Genomic DNA, 20,926 nt, shown 5'->3' with positions numbered 1-20,926 from the left:
CAGGCTGTTCTTTCACCTTGTAGCTGCAGCGCCCTTTACCTGCACTCTGTATTTGGATTGGCCCAACATTTTTAAGCTAAGTGCAGTGCACAATGTTTTTAGGTCTTTTTTTATTGTATTTCTTATAGTTTCATATTGACTGAATGTGTGCTTGTTGTCCGTCTTAATTGGCTTTTTATTCTATTCTATTCTAATTTATGGGAGCCACATGGAAACTGTGGCGCTCTACTGATTTGCGAGGTCGTGGCTGAACAAACAAATTTAGGTTGTTTGGGGAAAAAAAAGTTTCTGCTTCATCGGCTGTGACTTTGAATTTGTTTGACAAGTCGCTTTGTCACAAGACCCTCTGAGCAGCAGCAGCAGCAGCAGACGGGATGTTCACACAAGTCTCTCTGGGAGACGAGTCATGTTTTATTTGACGTGTGAGGTTTTTTTGTTTTTTTTTTGTTGCCACACACTCTGCTGAGGTCGATAGGAGATGTTGACTGAGATACCATGAAAACTTGTGTAACCTAAAGCTGTGGTGGAGCCTGACGTGTGTGTGCGTGTGTGTGTGTGTGTGTGTGTGTGTGTGTGTGTGTGTGTTGTGCTGTATTTACTAAAGCTGCACGATAATGGAAAAAAAAAGTGACATTGCAGTATCTTTTTTTATCTGAGATATGACAAAATACAGATTTCACCAGATGCATGCAATGTGTTATTTGTGTGCAGTTATACAAGAGGAATGTCACTTTTATTATTGCAAAATACCAAAAAATTTAAAGTTTATGACCTAGCATTTGGATTCATAGGAAAAACTGGTATCGATGTCAGAACGTGTTTAACTGAACAAAAGAACAAGTTCACCAGAAGAGCTTGTGAGAGATATTTTTGTCAGGGAGTGAGAGAATGAGAGAGTGAGGGAGGGACTGAGAGAGACAGAGAGAGAGAGGGTAACTGGTGCTGAGAAATACACTTGCGATGTGAACAGTCACAATCCTGCACGTCCATGATTTCACGCTTGGCCGCACATCTGCAGCGAGACCTGCTGGAAGTGGCTGCTTAACATGAACAATATCAGTGCGACCGAGAGACTCGCTGCTAAAAAACAATTTCTCCCAATTTTCTGGTCCCACTATTTTTATCCCTTTGTCCGTCCCTGTGCTCCTGATCGGTAACTTGAGAGTGAAGACGACGGATGAAACACAACGACACAAACTGTTGCAGGAGTGTGTAAATGTGCAAATGCTTTCACCTGAATGCACCAACAGTTTTGTGACAGGTAAAAACGCCTGTAAAAACAAATATAACAGCCTCAATGACAGATGATATTTGCGCTCACTGGCCGGAGCGGGCAGGACCAGTTAAAGCTGTCGGGCAAAAATGTGAGCATCAGAACGAGGAAGTGGGCAAACCGCCACCGCAGAGAAAACAAAAGTAGAATTTTACCCTCCTGCTGTCCTCAAATGTACTTTGTATATCAGTTGGGTTCAATTTGGTTACGCAAGTCATGTGACAGGTACTTTATATTTCTTGTTGACGACCTAAATAGCTCTTTAAATGAAACATAAGCCCTTCTTATACATCAGAGTTATCACTGGCTCTCGCACTGTGACAGGTGTGATTCTGTTTTTAGAGGAAATGGAATTAAATTAGGAAAAATCATGAAATGAAGCCAACAAAACTCTGTTAATCCTGTATTTAAAGATGTTAACCCTCCTATTATGTTTAGGGTCAATTTGACCCCAGCCAATGTTTAATGTCTCTAAATAAATGATTAACATCATTTTTTTTGCTTCATATTTAATGAGCGTTCCTAATGTAATGGGTTCTACCGGGTAAACATGAAATTGACATGATGATATGTTTTCAATGTCCTGTACACACTTTGTAACGCATCGCTTATAAATAACAAAAATCTGTACTTAGAAATAATATAAAGCCATTAAAACACCAAAAATTAATATTTCTTTCCAATTTTAGATCAATCAGTGAGATTTTATGGTGATTTGAATATTTTTCCATTGTCGCGTAATAGGAATACTGGATGTATAAGTGGGGGTGGGGGGGAGTTGTGTTTTATTTAAAGGGATATTTAGGTAATCAACAAAAAAACATAAAGTACCTGACACATAAACTTTGGTAACAATTTTAGTTATAATAATTTTGTGAAAGTTTAAACTGCAGGGGTCAAATTGACTCCAAACATAAAGGATGTTCAAAAATGTGAACATAACAGGAGGGTTAAACACTCAATGGGGGCAATTTGAGTCCAAAGATAAAAGGAGGGGTAGCTGGATACTAGTCAGGGTTTGAAATCTGCTGTCCAGCACAGAGCCGAGGTCAAAACAGCTGCTTTCCGGCTGCACACCAGGTTTTGACCTAGTCCTGTTTTCCTATGGGTCCCGGCACGTTACAGCCATGAACCGGCTGGCTTTGGGGCGGAGAGGGTCGAGAACCGCTGATTTAGTGATGAGGTGACCGGGTTCATCGTTGTTGTTGCCGCATGTGGTCAACCGCCGGAGCCAGGCAGGATGACTTCACTCAGGTGTGTGTGACCTGCTCCACCCAGGCCTGAACCCCAACCCACGGAGGTCACTGCAGGTCGGAGGCGTCGCTGGTCAACGAGGTCGTTGAGGGCTGGAAGAGAAGATAATTGATACTTTGTGGTTGTTGAAGTCCACCTGGCTGCGGTAAAAGGCGTTTCCAGCAGGCCTGACGGAGGTGACTGTGTATTTAGATGTAGAGGAGATGAATGGCATGCGAGTGGCTGTGAGCGACCGCAGATGTTTCTGGAACTCGGGCACTTTGTCGGACGAGACGGCGATGCCACAGCACGGCAAGGGAGAGCGTGTAACAAGTGACGGCTCATTGAGCAATTGTGGTATCCTTTGCATTGTTACCCCATTTTGGTTCTTCTTTTCTTTTGTGTGGGATTTTCCCACACTGTGATATTTGACAACAGGCTTGTGTTTTCACTCACTGTACAAATAACAGCTTGCTGTGATACCGTGCAATTGTCCTTGGGTTCGTGTCCCCCCACAGTGAATTCAGCTTGTAATTTGGCTGTCGTCAACTCTCTCCTCACAAACTCCCATCATGGCCTGTCCTGTCCTGTCCTGTTCGGATGCAGGGTCACATTGCTGCCGTAACTTGGGAAATGTACGCTTGGTGACTGGCTGACCCCACAAGTTATAGATTTCTGTCTATATAACTCCCTGCGAGCTGTCAGCATGGAGGCTTTAGCTGTTTCGAAATGGAAATTGGAGAAACCAGAAACCAGGGTCATCCAGTTATTTGCCAACTGGATATCTTGGGAAGACATACTCCATTAAAATGTAAATAGTACATGCTGAAACCAGGCAAATCATATGCAAGTTTAAGCCAGAGAATGTAGAGCTGGTATTGATGTGGCTGCGGAAATGATTCTGCCAGCTAAATCGACGGATCTATGTCTGCTGCGCTCTATTGATTTCAGAGGAAACAAAATGTCTCTGCATGTCATAAAGCAAAATCTGAAGTACAGGCCAGTGACTGAGTGGTTTGTTCCGAGTGCCAGCCAAAATGTGTGTTTTAAACAAACTATTATGTCAGATAAACTGACATACACATGCAGATACAATTAGAGAGAAACAGCAACAGAGAGAAAAACACAAGCGCCCTGAGGAACAAAAGGCGATTGTAGTTTGACTGCACCCACGGGAGAACGTCTGATGTAGCACCAACGCCTGGGATAAACAGCAGGAAGAGGCCTGATTTCGATGTTTACAGACTGCATTCTAGCACTCGCTGTCAAGGGATATGTGATCTTGTCTAATCAACGCTTTATTCACTTCTAGAAAAACCTGTTTGGGCGCTGGAGCACGATGCCTCTCTGCCTGTCCCACGCTGTGATGCAACACAGCCACGCGGGGCAACCCTCGAACTCCTCATAAATGTTAGATCCTAGCCTTGTCTTGCACACAAACAGAAACCCAACTCACACACATACACACAAACATGCACGGATATTTACTGCAGCTACAGGTAATTGTGTATATTTACGCGGGCGTGCACAGACTTGCATGAGGGAATACACACACGCACACATATTTAACATTTAGTTTAGCGAGGAAGGATCCCAACAAGTCTAAACACATTAAGTCAGATTAAACCCAGGTACATCAGATAAGCTGCATATGGTTTGCCATGGTTTACTTGTTTCTTTCTCAAATTTAATAAATGCACATCAGTTCGTCCTGCTGTCACATGCTTCCTCTATCAGATCAAGCAGCTTAAACACAGATTAAGTCGGCTAAACTGTCAGGATGAATCACATCCTGCCAGGGGAGCTGTGATAGACAACAATTTTTTTGTTTGGCGCAAGGAAAAGACTCGCTCACATTGCTTCTCTTAACTGATTATGGTGACTTGTGTATGAATGCATGAGCTCAGTGTCTGCAGTCATTAGATACAGTCCATCATGGTGCATTAATGGTTGTAAGCTGTTAATTTCTGACTCACCACTGCACCTTGTTTGCCCCGGTCAGAATGACCTCTGAATGCATGTGTATTTAGTCACCGGCTAAAAATTGATCTACAAGGCCATCGTGTTGAAACTTCTGTCATACTTATGTTGTTATGACTTTGATGATTTTTGGAGCTCAACACGTTCTAAGGCCTCAAGACTCTGGGCCCGATCTTACACCTGGCACAGAGCAGCACCGAGTGTGAAGCAAGAGTCTTTTCTAGTTTCCAGGCAGCTCAGTTGTCATTTCCCCGTTCAGCGCCCACGTTGTGGAAACAGCTAAGTCTCTTGTGTCCAAATGAGCTGTGGTCTGCTGCATTGTTGCTGCATTGCTATCCTGAGGCAGTTGAAAGTGACTGAGCAACAAACAGCAGCTTTGAGGTCAGTGCTGCAGGTTTCTCTGCTGTCTGAATCTCATTATCCAGACAGAAATGGTGGCCTCCATAGGGGGCCACCATTACTTATTGACGTTTTTTCTCCTTTTAAACTCCATTGCAGCTGTTGGAAATATCTTGTCACACCAAGTTAAATCACTCATTGTCATGCTCTCAGCTTCTGTGTCCTCAACAAAGGTTAAAAAAGGCTATGAAATTTCCTAGTAGACCCTTGGACATTACATCGACTCTTCTCCAGTTTGAGATGCATGACTTCCCTGATCTAGTGACAATATGTCAGAGGAATTGGGTGTTTCCATTTAAATAATATCAGTCTCCTCGCCAGGAGTGAGCAGAAGGCCAACACGCTGGTTTCCCACATACCGTGTCTGCCGGGGCCACACCAACCACCAGCTAATGGAGGCGGCACTACGGCTTTTCCAGATATCTTAGGGAAGGTCTTAAACATACGCCAGAATGTGTAAAGCCTTGGACATGTCTAAAACATGTGCAGCAGAGTGGCTTGAGCCTGCCTGCATCGATCACATGTGAGATCTATATCGGCTTTGATCTTAGACAGTCTGACTTTAGACAAATGCAGGCGGTGTACAATTTCGAATAGAATAACAGCATGCCTAAGACATATGGAGGAGAAGAAAATTCCCTCTATTGTTTGGTGCCAAGGCTCTTGGTTTGTCTAAATCTGTCTTCCATTTATTTTTTAAGGAGGTCTAGAGGTGTCAAGTTGTGCATGTGCGAGTTGTTTGTAAATTATGCTTGTAGTCTGTTTTTAGACCGATTTACAGTTAAAAATTGAATCATAGAACAGAAGTGGGAGGGCACGACTGAAAGCAATTCAAGTTCGAGGTTAAATATCCAGTGATGCAAGTACCCGCTGCTTGACCATACAACTTCTGAAAACACAGCTGTCTAAACTGATTCCATATTTTAATTGAGTGTAAAATAACGGGGTTAGATGTGAAGCTAGAAATTAGCCGTGTGAGTGGCAGATTAGAGCAGAATAAGGCTGCCGGAGAGATGGACCCAACACTTGCCCCCCTCGGCATTATCCTACTGGGGACAGTGACATCATTCCTCATCCACTATAGCAATGCTCCAATGTTGGACACCCAGTAATAATACATGAAGTTCCCATTGGGCGAGGTGCTTGAATTTCTTAAGGCTGTTATTAAAAGGAAGTGACTTTAAAGGCAACCGAGTGTCAACAGGCATCAGCTTGCTTTTCTGAATATTAACCTTGTAGCCAGATAGTTTGTCAAATTCTGTTAGTGAGAACATTAACTTAGGGAGTCTCGAAAGGGGTTGCGATGTGTACGACAACATATCGTTAATCGCCCAAAGTGAAACTTCATGCTGCAGTGCTGCTTGCAGAATCCCCCAGATCTCAGGTGGGGACAAGGGGCACCCCTGTCTCGTGTCGCGTTGGAGCTTGAAGTAGGTGGGCAGATTCTTGTATGTATATAAAAGTCTGATCGATGATATGAACTTCTGGCCAAATCCAAACCACTCCAGTGTGCTGAAAAGATGCCTGGAATGCCTTTTCAGCATCAGATGAGAGCACTACCTCTGGCACGCAGGCTTGTGAGGGGCTAGAAAGGACATTTGAAAGGTGTCTGATGTTAAAAAAGGAAAAAAATAATTCTTAATAAAACCCATTTGTTCAGGTGACATGATGGAAGAACCCCTCCAAACGGTGAGCCAGAATATTCACAAGGATTTTAGCATCAGTGTTCAGAGGAGAAATTGGGACGGAGCACTTGAGGGTTTCTGACCAGTGCATGGTTCGAGGTCGGGCTTTTCAAGAAGGTGATTCTTCAAGGACTGACATTAAGTACCGGTAATAAAGGGGAGAGTTGGCCTGAGAATTTATTGAATAAGTCTGTTAGATAACCAGGGTTTTGCCACTTTGCCTAGACCTGATTGCTGATACTGTGACTGTGGCCGAGAGATCTTCCTCCAACACAGCAGCCATCCCTGGTCAAAGGAAGCGACACGCAGAATCCTAAAAAAAATCCCCCAGTGCGGAAGGCCTGGCCCATAAGACGGAGGCATATAAAGATTGATAAAAACTTGGAAAACATGAGTTTGTTTTTAGCCTTCCGCTGCTTTTTGAGCCTTGACTGCAGGAATGGTCTGATCGGCAGTTCTTTGTTGGAACCAGTGAGCGAGTATGAGCAAGTGAGCATTTTTCATTTCTCATTTTATCGCTGCAGAGATGTTCATTTTTAGCGAGAGAAGACTCTCTGATTTGAGAGTTTCAGTGTCAGTCTCTGGTCTGTCTGACGGGGGCGGCGGGTCAGTAGAGCTTGGGCTTGAGTCGGCATTGGGCCTGGATGATGTGGTGTATTTGTATTTGTTCAGGCTTGTTGCCATCAGCCCACATGCACACGGTCGTTCGCCCTCAGAAATGTGTTCAGAGCAGATTGCCCTATGTTTTGAAATGCCAAACGCCTATTAACTTTAAATAAAACAAAAGTTCATCAAGAGCTCGAACTTAACATGTCCTACTACATTGCCAGCTCAACAGCGCCCCCCGGTGAGGCAGAATTGTATGGGAATGTTTGACCTTAGTTTCAAAGCAGACACGCTTTCATTTACCTCCACACTTCGTTTTACTGGCACACTTTATATCTCACCACACTTCATTTTACTGGCAGTGAGATCTTGTAAAGTCAGCAGGTAGTTTTGATTTAACGGCCTGCTATACATCGACTTATATCTCATATCTGCAGTCTGCAAAGAAAAGTTTTAGTCCAATAAAAAAATTTACTGACGCTAAAATCAGTTTTGACGTATTGCAGCATCCTTATGACTGTACCTGCGGTGTGCCTGCGTGGAAATGAAAAGCCGAATGAATTGATCTGTCGAATAGCCCTGTTGCTAAATTCAGGTGTTTTTCTGTCATAGATTGATCCCAAGCTAGTCATTGTGTGATTTCTTGTGCCTTATTTCTTAGTATTGGACTGATGACTATTTAAAACTAATATTTGAACTTTGCAGGACCAAACACTGTAGAGTTTATCTCTAATTAACGGCCAGCACATATGGGGTTGGTTTGGTTCCAAATCGAGCGTCTCCTTTTTATTATCACCTTTATTACAGCCAACTAGCTTTTTGTTATTACCTGATGTTATTAAACATTTGGCAGGGGATCATGTGATTGCCCCTGTCTGTGTGTCTGTTCATTGGTCAGCAGAATAACTCAAAAAGTACGGGACAGATTTGCACAAAACCTGTTTGGAACATTTGATGTGGACCAGTAAAAAAACTGATGCACTTTTCGAGCCAGCTGGCCTCAAACAGGTGTGTGAGTGGGCGGGGCTTAACACAAACAGGGTTGTAGCCTCCAGACACATCCAGGTAACTCGGAGGGGAGTTTAGTCAAGGGTCAAGGCAGCACTGACCACCTGTCCTCTCTGACTGGCCGAAAAGGGCGTGTCCTGTTAATTGCCTTAAGGGGGCCATAATTTCTAAACACATGCATGCACAAAACCTGTAAGGAAGATGAGTGATTAACTTATCAGGCCAGTTTGCCTTTTTCAGCCAATCAATTAATCACATTGTCTTCAAAATTTTACAAATAAAATAAAAAACAATGACGTTTCCAGAGCCCAAAGTCTTCAAACTGCATGCTTAGTCTGACCAGCAGCCATGAAAACACCCAAACTATTAACTTTGTAAAGATATGAAGCATTTGTGTAGCTGAATGGTTTGTATTTTTACTTAATGACTACATTGATTAGTTGATTGTGCACGTTATTGATTATTTTTCTGATGAGTAATTGACTAATCATTTCACCACTGGTTTACAGATAAAATCCCTACTTAGCTATCTAGTTATTCCAACAGGCATCCTGTGACTTGCTACCTAGACCACTGCACCTGCATCCCATTTTCTGCATCCTTTTCATTTTATTGTACAGTTCAGCTGGTCATGCAAACGACAATATGTTAAACTTCACACAGGTGTTGGATGGTTTTGACTCACACAATGAGTGGCTGCTGTGGAAAAGTAAGAATAAATCTGGCCCTACTTCTGAAGACTTGCCTACATCAGTGGAAAATCCCCCTTTCATCACTCCAGGCGTTTAATTTTTAACACATTTTTTGCCAAGTGATGGACGGATTGACATACTGATTAATGGAGTAGATACACATATAGGCATATAGGTAAAGCTAGATGTCCAGTGTGTGTGTGAGAGAGAGCGAGAGAGAGAGAGAGAGAGAGAGAGAGAGAGAGACTTCAGGAGACTCTCTTGAAGAATGAAGTTCCTCCTCTTTGGTGTCTACACAGCAACTTGCCTCTGTCGGTGTTGAGTGGTAGATTTCCAATAAACTTGCCAGTGACACAGAATCAGAAACAGCAGAGCATAGTTTTCCATTTTAACAGATCAAAATGTGAATAGAATAGCATAAAATAACATTCCTGCAGAAATTTCCTTTTCACCTGGAGGCTACCTCAGCAGTGTAGACCAGTGGTTGCCAAGCTTGTTTTAACCAGTGCACCCTGGATCTCCCTTCAGTATACATTCTCAGAATGCCCTAGGTCTCTGGTTTGTGAATGTAAAGTTTCATGAGGCTTTGAATATCCTAGAGGTCACTATAGGTCATTTTATACAGTGACTTCAATTTCAAAAACTGGCCTCAGGCTGCACAAATACACCATTTTACAACAGGCCAAAAGAACACATTAACACAGCATGAAACAAATCTTGCATCAGAACAGTGGTGAACAAATCTACATCAAAACAACCAAACCTTCATCGATACAATGCGTCAATAAAAGTTTCCAGAGCATATCAGCTGGTCCAGCAGCGGCCTCGTGGGAAAACGATCGCCTCTGGTCCTCAAACATGCTGCTACATAAAGCAGTGTCATTTCAGGTTCCAGGTCTGTTTCTGGGTCATGTCCATGAGACATATATATGGATTGTCTATGGCATGACTGCAAACTTTTATCTGCATGCTCTTGTTGTGAGATATTGATAATAATATATCACATTCACATTTTTTTCTATGTCGAATTGTCAGGTGATGCCACAATGCGTCTTATGACTCACACTGAGATGTCATGAAAAAATGTTTGCCTGTCATGATGTTAGCTTTGATCACTTGTACATACGTGTTTAGCTCATGGTCTGTGTCCCCTCCGCCACCTGCCCTCTACCTGCAGGCCTGTTGTTGATAGCCCCTGTCCTGATGGCCCCGACGCCGCCCGGCCTGTGCACAGCCCTGAAGACGCTCAACGACAGCCTCAGCCACAGGCGGCGATACATGGTGAGAGAACAAAGTCACACTCGTTGAAGCAGGTTAAAGCTAATTGTCAAAGAGCTGCATGCATGTGGATGTTTATTTCCCCAAGTTTGCTTGTGGCTAGTGTTTGGGAAGCTCATGATTACTCTGCAAACCTGTCCTCCATAAGATGCACTAATAGTGATATTATGCAAAGGGCATGTATGTCATTTTGAGATTAATTGTTTCAGTCCACAACAACAGGCAACCATCATTGGCTTTTCAGAAACACTTACAGGTGTGAAAGTGCCTGTTGGGTCTGTGTGTTGTCAGTGCAGAAACAGAGTCATTCCTATGTTCCCAGGGTCCTGTGTTCTTCAGATTTATATGGGAACATGACAAAGAGCCAAAGATCCTATTTTCTCCAGTTCTATATGTGTGCTTTCCCTGGGTCATATGTTCCCAATGTCCTATGTTCACTGGATCCACTGTTCCCAAGGTCCTATGCTCCCATGGTCCTATGTTACCAAGGTCGTATGTTACCATGTACCTATGTTCCCAAGGTCCTATGTTCCCATGGCCCCTATGTTCCCAAGGTCCTATGTTCCCATGATCCACTGTTCCCAAGGTCCTATGGTCCCATGGTCCTATGTTACCAAGGTCCTGTGTTCCCATGGTCCTATGTTACCATGGTCCTACGTTGCCAAAGACCCATGTTCCCAAGGTCCTATGTTTCCAGGATCCACTGCTCCCAAAGGTCCACTGTTCCCATGGTCCTATGTTACCAAGGTCCTATATTCCCATGGTCTTATGTTATCAAGGTCCTATGTTCCCAAGGTCCCATGTTTCCAGGGTCCACTGTTCCCAAGGTCCTATATTCCCATGATCCACTGTTCCCAAGGTCCTAAGTTCCCATCGTCCTATGTTACCAAGGTCCTATTCCCATCATCCTATGTTTCCAGGATCCACTGTTCCCAAGGTCCTGTGTACCCCCGATTTATATGGCACATGACAAATGGTCCTATGCATAGGATCCTGGCAACAGAGATACACTCTGGCAGAAACAACTAGCAGATAAAATAAAGTTAATTAATACTGAGTAATCGTTGTAGCCATTTATCAAGAAAAACTACCAAATATTAGCTGCTTACAACTTTTTGCTTGCTTGTACTTGAACTTCAATTTCAACTTGTAATAGACATTTTGTCATGACAGTGACAGTCCTCGATGTCAGTCTACCTCAGAAAGGAAGAATAACTCTCTCTTTCTCTCTCCTTTCTTTTGCTGTGTTTCCCCTTTGCTGTGTTACAGAAACACAACTTCCCCATCAATTACACCATCAAGGTTCACAATGAGGAAGTCTTCAGACTCTCAAATATTTCTCGACTGGTAAGAGCCACCTCTCTGTCTCTCTCTCTCTCTCTCTCTCGCTCTCTCTCTCTCTCTCCCTCTCTCAACAACTGTATCAATCTCTCCTCCTCATGCTTTTTCTTCTCTGTCTCAGATCAAAGTTTGAGTCTGTGTGTGCTCCTTAGCTGTAGTAGTTTTACATCAGGGCCTGTTGTTGATTGTTGGATAGATGTATAATTAAACAAATGTTACATCGTCTTCTCTTCTCTTTTCAGAAGTTAAAGGTGGAGGGTTTGGAGGAGCTCGTCCTGCAGAGGTTATGGTTCCAGGTCAACCAAGGCGTGTTGAAAAAGGTATCACCGCCAGCCGTCCATTTAAAGATGCAATACCTTGAACTTGCAGTGTAGTGGTTTAAATTAAATTGAAGAGTTTGCTCGGGATTCCTAACCTGACCTACCTATTGTCCAGTTATTTTTTTCATGTTTATCAATGTTTTCTCAATGTAGTCCTGTCAGTATGGTGGTCTGATTGGCTACTATTAATAAAACCAAATAGACTCACAAAAAACTCTTTATGACTGGAAATGACAGGTCATCCGGGTTCTGCCAGAGAGACATCCCTCCCGTTCGTACACCGCCGAGCTGGAGAGCCGCTTCAGAGACGCCGAGGGAGTCTTCGTCCAGTCGCTTCCCTCTGAGGTGAGCCACATAACACCCAGTCAGACCACAGCTGGGCCTGCTTCCCCTTCAGTCCAGTCCCTGAATGTCCCTCACAGTGCAGAGATTAAAAACAAGAATAACAGATGATTGTCATCATATGAGAGGATTTTGAATGCTGAATAAACACCGTTATCATCGGCATATAAATTACAACTTCTGCAGTGACATGTGTACCTCTCGCTTATCATTTTCTCTGATTGTGGGGCTTGCTGCATTTGTATTTTTGATGCTGCTCATGTAATTTTGACATCCAGGATGCAAATCTAAAGCCAGGATGTGTGTTGCATGTCATCCCCTGTCTCTTGAAGGCAAGAAATGCCAAAAAAAATCTTACAAAAAAAAAAAAAAAATTGACTTGATGTTACAAGACCCATAACATTAGCAAATTCTTGAGATTAACTATACAATTTTGGACCAAACTCTAACTTTGTATAGAAGAATATTGAAGGCAAATTTTAATACACAAAAAATAGTAAAATATTACCGTAAATAAATAGCTGCATAATGAATAAATAAATAATTAAAAATATATTTAGAAATGTATAATATTAATTTAATTTTATTTATTAATAAACAAATATTATGTATTTATAGACAGAGACAGTGTGTGTCTGGAAGTTGCTTTCACTGGAGGTCAGATCTTGGAATATCCGTCTTATGAATTTCCAGCCTGCGATAATATGATGTTCACGGTGTATCCTCGAGGGAAATGAACGCTCTCAAGAAGAGAAAAACAAATTTTCTTCCATGGGGTATACTCAGGAACAGAACGTCCATTTTCCTCACTTGATAATATAAACATCATGTCATTGAAATGAGAGAAACTCCACTAAGCTAGCAGATAAAAGACAAAATTTTGTCCGCTTTCTATTTCTGCCAACTAGAAAAAGGCGTCTATTTAGGCCAAAGAGTCCCTGGGGCAAAGAATGTGTAGGATGACAAGTGCTTTCCAAGAAGTATGGTCATCCTTCAGTTGCACATCATGTTCTCTTGCAGTATGAAGAACCATGCATGATCACAGTATGTTAAAAATGAATTATTATCAACATGCACTTCACATCTGTTCTTTGTTGAAATTCAACTCGCGCTCTCTCGTAGTCGTGTCAGAACAGATGAGACACTATCTGGACCATTCTTCAAGAACAAAGGCCACGCGTTCTCTGAAGGATGAAGGAGATGGAGATTTTCGTCGGACTTTGCTCTATCAGGCTGCTCTCAAAATACAAATCAAAATCAAAATACAAAGTCAGTTCAACAGGATGTACTGGGAATTTATCATTGTGGGATAGTGAAAAAAAATCCTACTCTTTTACTTCTACATATTGCAAAAAACGAATGGCACAACCAAAGTCAATTAGCAAGGCCACTACCTCCCAAATAAAAGAGCTGAAATTAAAATTGGCTCCATCTAGTGGTCAGGAGGGGAATTAAGATAGAGTGTGTGTGTGTGTGCCCTGTTTGTACATTTTTGCAGTAGTTCCTATGAAAGCCCATTTCTGTCTCAAAAAAAAGAGGATGAAATATGAAGATGAAAGTATTTTCCATGCATCTGTTGCTTCATTTTCCAAGTCTGTTCACAGCTGATAGTACAGCCTGCTTAAGCCGGATATGCGTGTATTATTTTAACTGTGTGTGTATGCTTATGCCTGCTTGTGTGTGTGTGTTTGTGTATGCAGGTGTTCCAGCAGGAGCTTCCAGAGAGAATCCAGGACATTTGGGATCGTCTGACCGAGGAGCCAGACAGAGTCCCGGAGTCCAGCTGGAGATTCGCCTCTCCTAAATCTCTGTTGGACCACTTCCTGCACACCATGCTGTGCCTCTTCCGCGACTGCTTTGCCAGTACAGATGACAACCATGACTGTGAGTGTAACATATGTGCAACGTGTAAAAACTCCAAGGATACTTCCTGAGTAAATGTATAACTCACAGCTCAGAGTAAAAACCTCAGAAAACTGTCAGAACACGAATACAGGGCATCCGAAAAAGGGTCACGATGGCTACTGAGGAGATCATCTTCTGGAGTGACTGTAATACAGGTATACCTGCTTTACACAGGAGTAAAAATTATATTTATTTGGACTGTCAGATGTTTATGTTCAACTTAGTGTTAATTTTGGACCATTTGAGTTTCACATCTGAGTCCCTGTAGATATTTCGTATCAAACAGTCCAGTGTCAGTCTCAATAGTCTCAATAGACCAGACCAGATCATCAGATCACTTGTAAGGTAGTATCAGCTTTGTTCCAGAATTAGGATTAGGGTTAGGTTGGTGCCAAGTTGATATGAGGTTGAGTGTTAACATTGGACAGTCCAAACAAAGTGTTACCAAAAAAAGAAGAATAGGAAGAGATAGGAGAGGTCGAAACCTATTTCTAAAATCATACAGTCTATAGAATGAGCTTTAGGGCCCACTCACATTGGCAAGTTTGAGCCCGTATCGTGCTAAAGCCAAAATCCCCCCCTCCCCAGTCCCCGGCTGGCCTGCACTCACATTACCTTTTTCCCAAACGCGCCCAAGCACGATTGCCCCCGGTGTGCACGTCATCACGTTGAAATACGACAACAGGCATGGCCCGACGTCATTATAAATCAATGTAGTTCAAATACATTCATCATGTCTTCCTTTTAATTAAAAAACGTTTTTGGTCCTTTTAATCAGACATGGGATGTTTATTTACCTTGACAGTTTCGGAGGTAACTTCCTCCTTCTTCAGAAAGGTCCAACTGACAGCCGGAGCGGCACCTGTCAGATCCGGCAGACCGGGTGACCGCACACCGCGCGGTGCTGCGGCCAGTGCCGGCCGGTGCCGACGCGGTGCCGGCCAGCACCAGGTCTGCCGGATCTCCGCACACAGACTGCTGTACTTTCATTATAAACCGACTTCTGTTTATACGCGGTTGCAGCAGCACAACGGACAATGACACAGACAACATGGTTGATTATTGATTGCGCAACGCGGCCATTCGCCGGTAATCGCGCTGCGCACATTAAACAGTTTTGCAGAGGCAGGAGGAAAGTTGCATGATTTACATCCGCGCACTGCGTGCGTGACCGTGCATGTGCTCGTGTACGCGCCCGTACCGTGCAGAAGCACACCCCTTCCATCCGTGCCAGAGCGGGGGAAATGTACTGTATTCAAGCACGATACGGAGCGATCACACTGGTCAAAGAATCCGGATTTTAAGGGCAATCGTGCTTGGGCGCGGATCAAACTTGCCAGTGTGAGTGGCCTCTTAAAAGATGCAACAATGACAGGTCATGATACAAGTCATGACCTGTAACACAAACTAATGTGACGAACAAGAGTGTCAAGGAATGTCAGTGTAAAACCAACGCTCCCATCCTCCTCTTCATCCAACCGCCTCTTCAGTTTCATTCAAAGTGTCTCTGGAACGTCATTCTGCAGATTAACAGATCCTGATTTCAGATCAGTCATGCAAATGCCCCTGTCGCTGCACTCAGCACCGCGGCCACAGAAATAGTTCATTCAGAGCAGCTTACCGTGCAGCTGAAAGTCTGCAGCTTCACCACACTTTCAGCTTGGAGCTCAGAGACAAAATAATCCAACAGGGGCCTTGTGAGAGTCAAATGCATCCCTTATTTCCATCCCAAAAATGCATTTCTTCACATTCACTCTCAGTTTTGTACAAGCGATCTACTGTGAACCAGCTGGACTGACTCTGCTCTCAACTCCCTCTAGTGGTCAGAAGAACACTTAATGCAGCTTTAAATAAATTTTTTTTTTTCCAACGGGGACTCTAAACAAAGGATGAAAACTTAACAAAAGTCATAGAACCAGCAATGTGCCTGCTTTTTTTAAATTTCATTTTTATGTCCTTGTGAGGGCACTGGTCCTCAGAAATATAGTAATACAGGGAAACACACAGGGCCAGCTTGTTGAATTGCACGTTTATATTGCGTGAATCGTAAGGTGGAAAAAAGAATCAGGCATCCATCAAGAAAACACTGATGAAGCATTCGGAGAGGGCAAAACACAAACGGTTAAAAACTCTTCCAAAGATCGTGAATTATGATAATAATAATAATAAATGTCATCCCGCCTCTTTATTCATGGAATAGTTGTAAAGCAGAAATCATTTAACTGTTGAACAGGGAGAAAAGTTATAGAGAGAAATTATGAGAGAGAGAGAGGATGAGAGGATATATTTTCACGACTGGGAGAAATTAGAAGACGCTGGGCAGGCTTGTACCGTAAAATGTAATTTTCAGGTTATGTGACGGAAGATCAGTTTGCGTTTGTGATTTTCCGGCGTTTGTTACCGGAACAGACTCGTGTGCGGTTATTGATTTACGCGCATCCACGCTCCAAAACAGTTGTCCGGGAAAGGTCAGATGGCAGCCTGCAGCGCACTCACAGAATTTGTTTCCCATTATGCTGCGGGAGAGCCAAGCGTGACTCATCGGCTGTGTTTCCAACATTTTTACTCAACATTTTAAGAGGGGATCGTGATGTGATGAGTATGAACAGCGGAGAATGGCTATTGGATTCCGCAGAGGTAATTTAAAACTTAGTGGGTATAATTTTGAGGTGATTCTATGTGTCACACACACACACACACATGCACACACACACACGCACACACACATCACAGTGCAAAGCCAGGCACTTCTCCAACCCGGTGAAAAGGCAACCACTTTTACTCAGCAGATCTTCATGCTTTTTGTAGAGTCTCTGCTAAACAAAACTGCATGTTAAAATATTGCTTGCAGGAAACGTAAGAACAGTAAACCCCATAAACAGAAGGACCAGAGGGGGATTTTTTTTTTTACCCCGTGTAAACAAGCTTAATATCCCCATCAAATTAAATATCAGAATTATATTCCCGCAAATGTTTACTGGAAATCCATTTACTGGTCTGTTTGACATTACATTTGTCATCAAGTCAGGTCGATCTGGCTTTGCAGGAAAACAGAAAACGCACATGTGTGTGTCGTCAAATGTGCACAGGATAAAGAAAAGAAAAAAGAAGATATGTCAAGATGATGATTGTGCACCTTCACGTAGTGAGCGGAAATCCAACCAAAGTGGTTGTTGCACATAATTATACTCTGTAATTATGATGATCTCAATATTAACATAAATCATACGGCTCATGGTGAAGTAGCATTGTTACTGTTGGATTGTAGAAAAGTCCAGAAGGCGGGGCGACCTGCACACAGTCACGTTTTATGATAACGTGCATGCACATGGTCATAATAATGATAACAATATGGTTCTCGTCCACAGTTACACTAAAGAGATGGGATTTTTTTTTTTTCTTTGATGGTTTATATATCACCATGCTGGCTCAGGATTGATATTTGGTCTCTATTTTAAGGCATATTTTTGTTTTATTTGCGGTTGAAGGCAATCATGCAGATCATCATGAGAATTTAAGACTGCAAGAAAAAAAAAAAAAAACATGTCAGTGACTGGAAACGTAACAAGCTTGAGGTGAATTTGACCGACTTGCTCATGATTATGATTGTCATTGGAAGTGTGATCCAAAATCTCAAGAGGCTGTGAGATCGAATCTCATTTCTTATCAAATCGGCGCCCAGGTATCGTGAACTGAATCGTATCGGGACGTCCCAAGCTGATTCCCATCCATATCACACTCTCTACAGATCATGTCACAGGTTTTATATTATGATACACACCATCAAATAATACACATAGTCACTATGAGCTGAAGAAATATTCCTGTGTTACTCTCATAAAACTACGTGACCACTTGAACTAGAGCCTGACTGACAGGTTGGCTGGTATTACTGGCTGTGAATATTGTAGTAAAAAGCACTTGGGACAATTGAAAATCAGTGTTATAATTACATAGTTTGCCCCGCAGACTCCAGTGTTTATAATACTCACAGAGCAGCGAGCAGATGCTTGTTTTAGATCCAATTTATTGTTCAAGTGTGAAACGTTGAAGCTTCGGTTCGTCTTTGTTATGCCTGTTAACATTGGCACGGAACAGCGTTTGAATCCGAGTCAAAACTGGTGTGCCTGCATTTGAATATTTTAAAATATCATTTGCGTTTTGCCAGGTACAGTGTGGCCCGATAGATCCTATGAATATATAAACGCATGAACTTTGAGTTTCAGGGTGAAACTTTACACTGTATAATAGCTCACACCGGTCTGACAGAGACTCACAACTCTGCAGTATAGCTCTGTTTTTAACACTCCACTACCCAGCACCTTCAAGTGTTTGTTTATTTATTATCCACTACTCAGCACCTTACTTGTTTAGTTTATTTTATTTTATTATCCATCACTCAGCACCTTAACTGTTTATTTATTAGAGGCGATGATTCCATGGGGCCAAATCAAGTCGGACAGTCGCCGAATCCCAGTACCGGGCGTCGGGTTCTGCCACTTGGTTTTCCTGGTTCCATGGTTTCAAGCTTACCCTGTGCCATCCCATCTACTATCTGTATATTTCATTTTTCATATTTATTATTTCATCGGTATATCTTACATCTCATATTCTTAGGCTTACATCTCATATTCTTAGGCTACTTTATTGTACATCTCATATTCTTAGGCTACTTTATTGCACATACTTAGCCCTTATTGTCTTTAGTGTATATATTTCGCATATTTAGTCTCTATTGTATATACTTTTAATTTTAATTTTAATTTTATTTTATGTTTTTATTGATGATGCTGCTGTAACGTGTGAATTTCCCAGTTTGGGATCAATAAAGTATACTTATCTATCTATCTATCTATCTATCTATGTGAAACCTGCTCCCAGTCCTGGTTCATACTCAAATGATGGACGCGGTTGGAAAATGTGACCCTAACCCTGATTCATTTATTTTAGTAACCGGACTTTAACCCTAACAAACTGTAACTGTCACTGTTAATGTGAGCTCTGCATCAGGCCGTCGCAAGAGCTTCCATCTGTATCATGAAAGAAGCTTTGCAAAAATAAATTCACAGCATCATTTGTCTTGTCGACTGAAGTGACGTTTACATTAGAGAGTCGGCTCGCAAACAGAAGCACACAGGAACTTGGAGCCTCATTGTGTCAACAGTGGTTGAGTAAATAATTGTACATAAATCTGATTAATGTGGCGTGGAGCACATGTACACACATGTGGCGTCACAGTCACAGTAGCAGCATTGAAATTCTCAGACTGTCACAACGATGAATGATGAATGAATACCATTCAAACCTCATTTCTTTTTGACAGGCCTTATCTTATTACAACAATTTGATTACAAAATCTGATGATTCCCTGCTATGAGAGATATGTCCCAGATATCAGTGCCAGCCCCAGAGGTCTATAGTCTCAGTCGTGCTCTTTTAATGTTTCTTATATTTGGTGCAGTGGGTTGTGCGTTATTGAAGTGGCATAAACCAATAGCTGCTTCTTTTCCCCCATTAACCCTCCTTCACCATTTGGCATCACCACATCCCGCACTCAGATTTCCAACCACATCTATGTGTAATGGAGACGGCGCTGCACACACACACACACACACACACACACACACACACACAAGCCAATTTTAAGGTTTTAATAATCCAGAATGCAGTGTGGGAAGATGTGTGCACATCCTTTCTGGGAATATGTACCCAACATCTCTGAGGCACCTGGAGTCCGTCCCGTCTGCCTGCTCTCTCATCTCTGTAGGAGGCAATGAAGACCATCCCCGCTCGCGCAAAATGCTACTCATTTGTCCTGCTTTCTAGCAAAGATGAAAGTTAATTATCCCCGGCGTCTTCAGAATGGGTGAAATAGGAGAGGCGTCTGTCATGGCAGGGTATTTCAAAGCTCCACTCTGGAAGGGACTGGGGAGCCAAGATGTTTGCTGGAGTGGAAACAGAGCGCTGAGCTCAACATGAGGTGAGCAGTTAACGTCAGGATTCGAACGTGTTCAGACGCCTGACAGGCCCTGACATCTGGACTTCACACACACACACACACACACACACACAGTCAGCGCATCGCTCGTGCAGCAAACACCATCACGCCGCGGTGATGGAGGGATGGAGGACACACAGAGCGGAAGACTGACAAACTGAAGGTGACAGACAAAGAGAAGGCTGCTCGGACGTCACGAAATACCAGAAAACAGACAATTTCACAAATGAGCGACTTAATTCCGGAAACGTGAGTGAGTGCAATTATACCCCCCGTGCCACTGCGCTGTCATGTGTCCGCCATGCCCTCCAGGCCTGGCTTTGTGAGGCAGGCAGCTCGTAATGTGTTTCATATTATCCTCTTGACATCCTGCTTCGGCATTATTTAAAGTGGAGATGGAGGGGATAAATCTGTCCTCCCTGATGACCGTGTTCCTGTGATGAAACAGTTGGATGGGGGTGTTTACGAGCAGATGTCAATCAGTCACACTTTGCAGACGCTCACTTTCTGATGTTTTATGTTTAAAGGTGAATTTTGCAGAGTTGCGGCGGGTCAGGACCGTTTTAACTTTTCCGACAAGAAAAAGAAAAACAACAACAACAAAGAAGGAGCTCAAAATTGATGGTTTGCGTGGCTTTCAGTGTCGGGCCAACTCACTGATAAACTCACTGCCAATTTCATTTTTATCATTCAAGTCTTAACAGTCCTCGCTTTAATCATCCCTCAGTTTTACACGGTGCGCCTTGTGAAAGAGTCTTTCATTTTGATTTGGTTTCATTTTGATTTAGCGCTTAACATAGATTTTATAGTCCAGTTTTTTCTCTCATTATTTTTAGTGCATTAGTTAGGCTGAACAAAAATAATCT

At 42.7% G+C, this 20,926-nt stretch overlaps 1 protein-coding gene across 1 annotated transcript in view; it reads left to right on the top strand.

The window, feature by feature from the left end:
- The window catches only part of il34 (interleukin 34), a 44,288-nt gene that overhangs the window by 18,611 nt on the left and 4,751 nt on the right, over nucleotides 1-20,926 (top strand). Inside the window, exons 3-7 of the mRNA XM_030052772.1 lie at nucleotides 10,054-10,157; nucleotides 11,424-11,501; nucleotides 11,738-11,815; nucleotides 12,053-12,160; nucleotides 13,858-14,041. Coding sequence (XP_029908632.1) covers nucleotides 10,054-10,157; nucleotides 11,424-11,501; nucleotides 11,738-11,815; nucleotides 12,053-12,160; nucleotides 13,858-14,041 — 552 coding nt within the window. The remainder of the gene's footprint in view (nucleotides 1-10,053; nucleotides 10,158-11,423; nucleotides 11,502-11,737; nucleotides 11,816-12,052; nucleotides 12,161-13,857; nucleotides 14,042-20,926) is intronic.

This window comes from Myripristis murdjan, chromosome 6, assembly GCF_902150065.1.
Source record: "Myripristis murdjan chromosome 6, fMyrMur1.1, whole genome shotgun sequence".
Classification (NCBI taxonomy): Eukaryota; Metazoa; Chordata; class Actinopteri; order Holocentriformes; family Holocentridae; genus Myripristis; species Myripristis murdjan.
The sequence above is the reverse complement of the archived record's forward strand: the minus strand, read 5'-3'. Positions and strand labels throughout refer to the sequence as shown.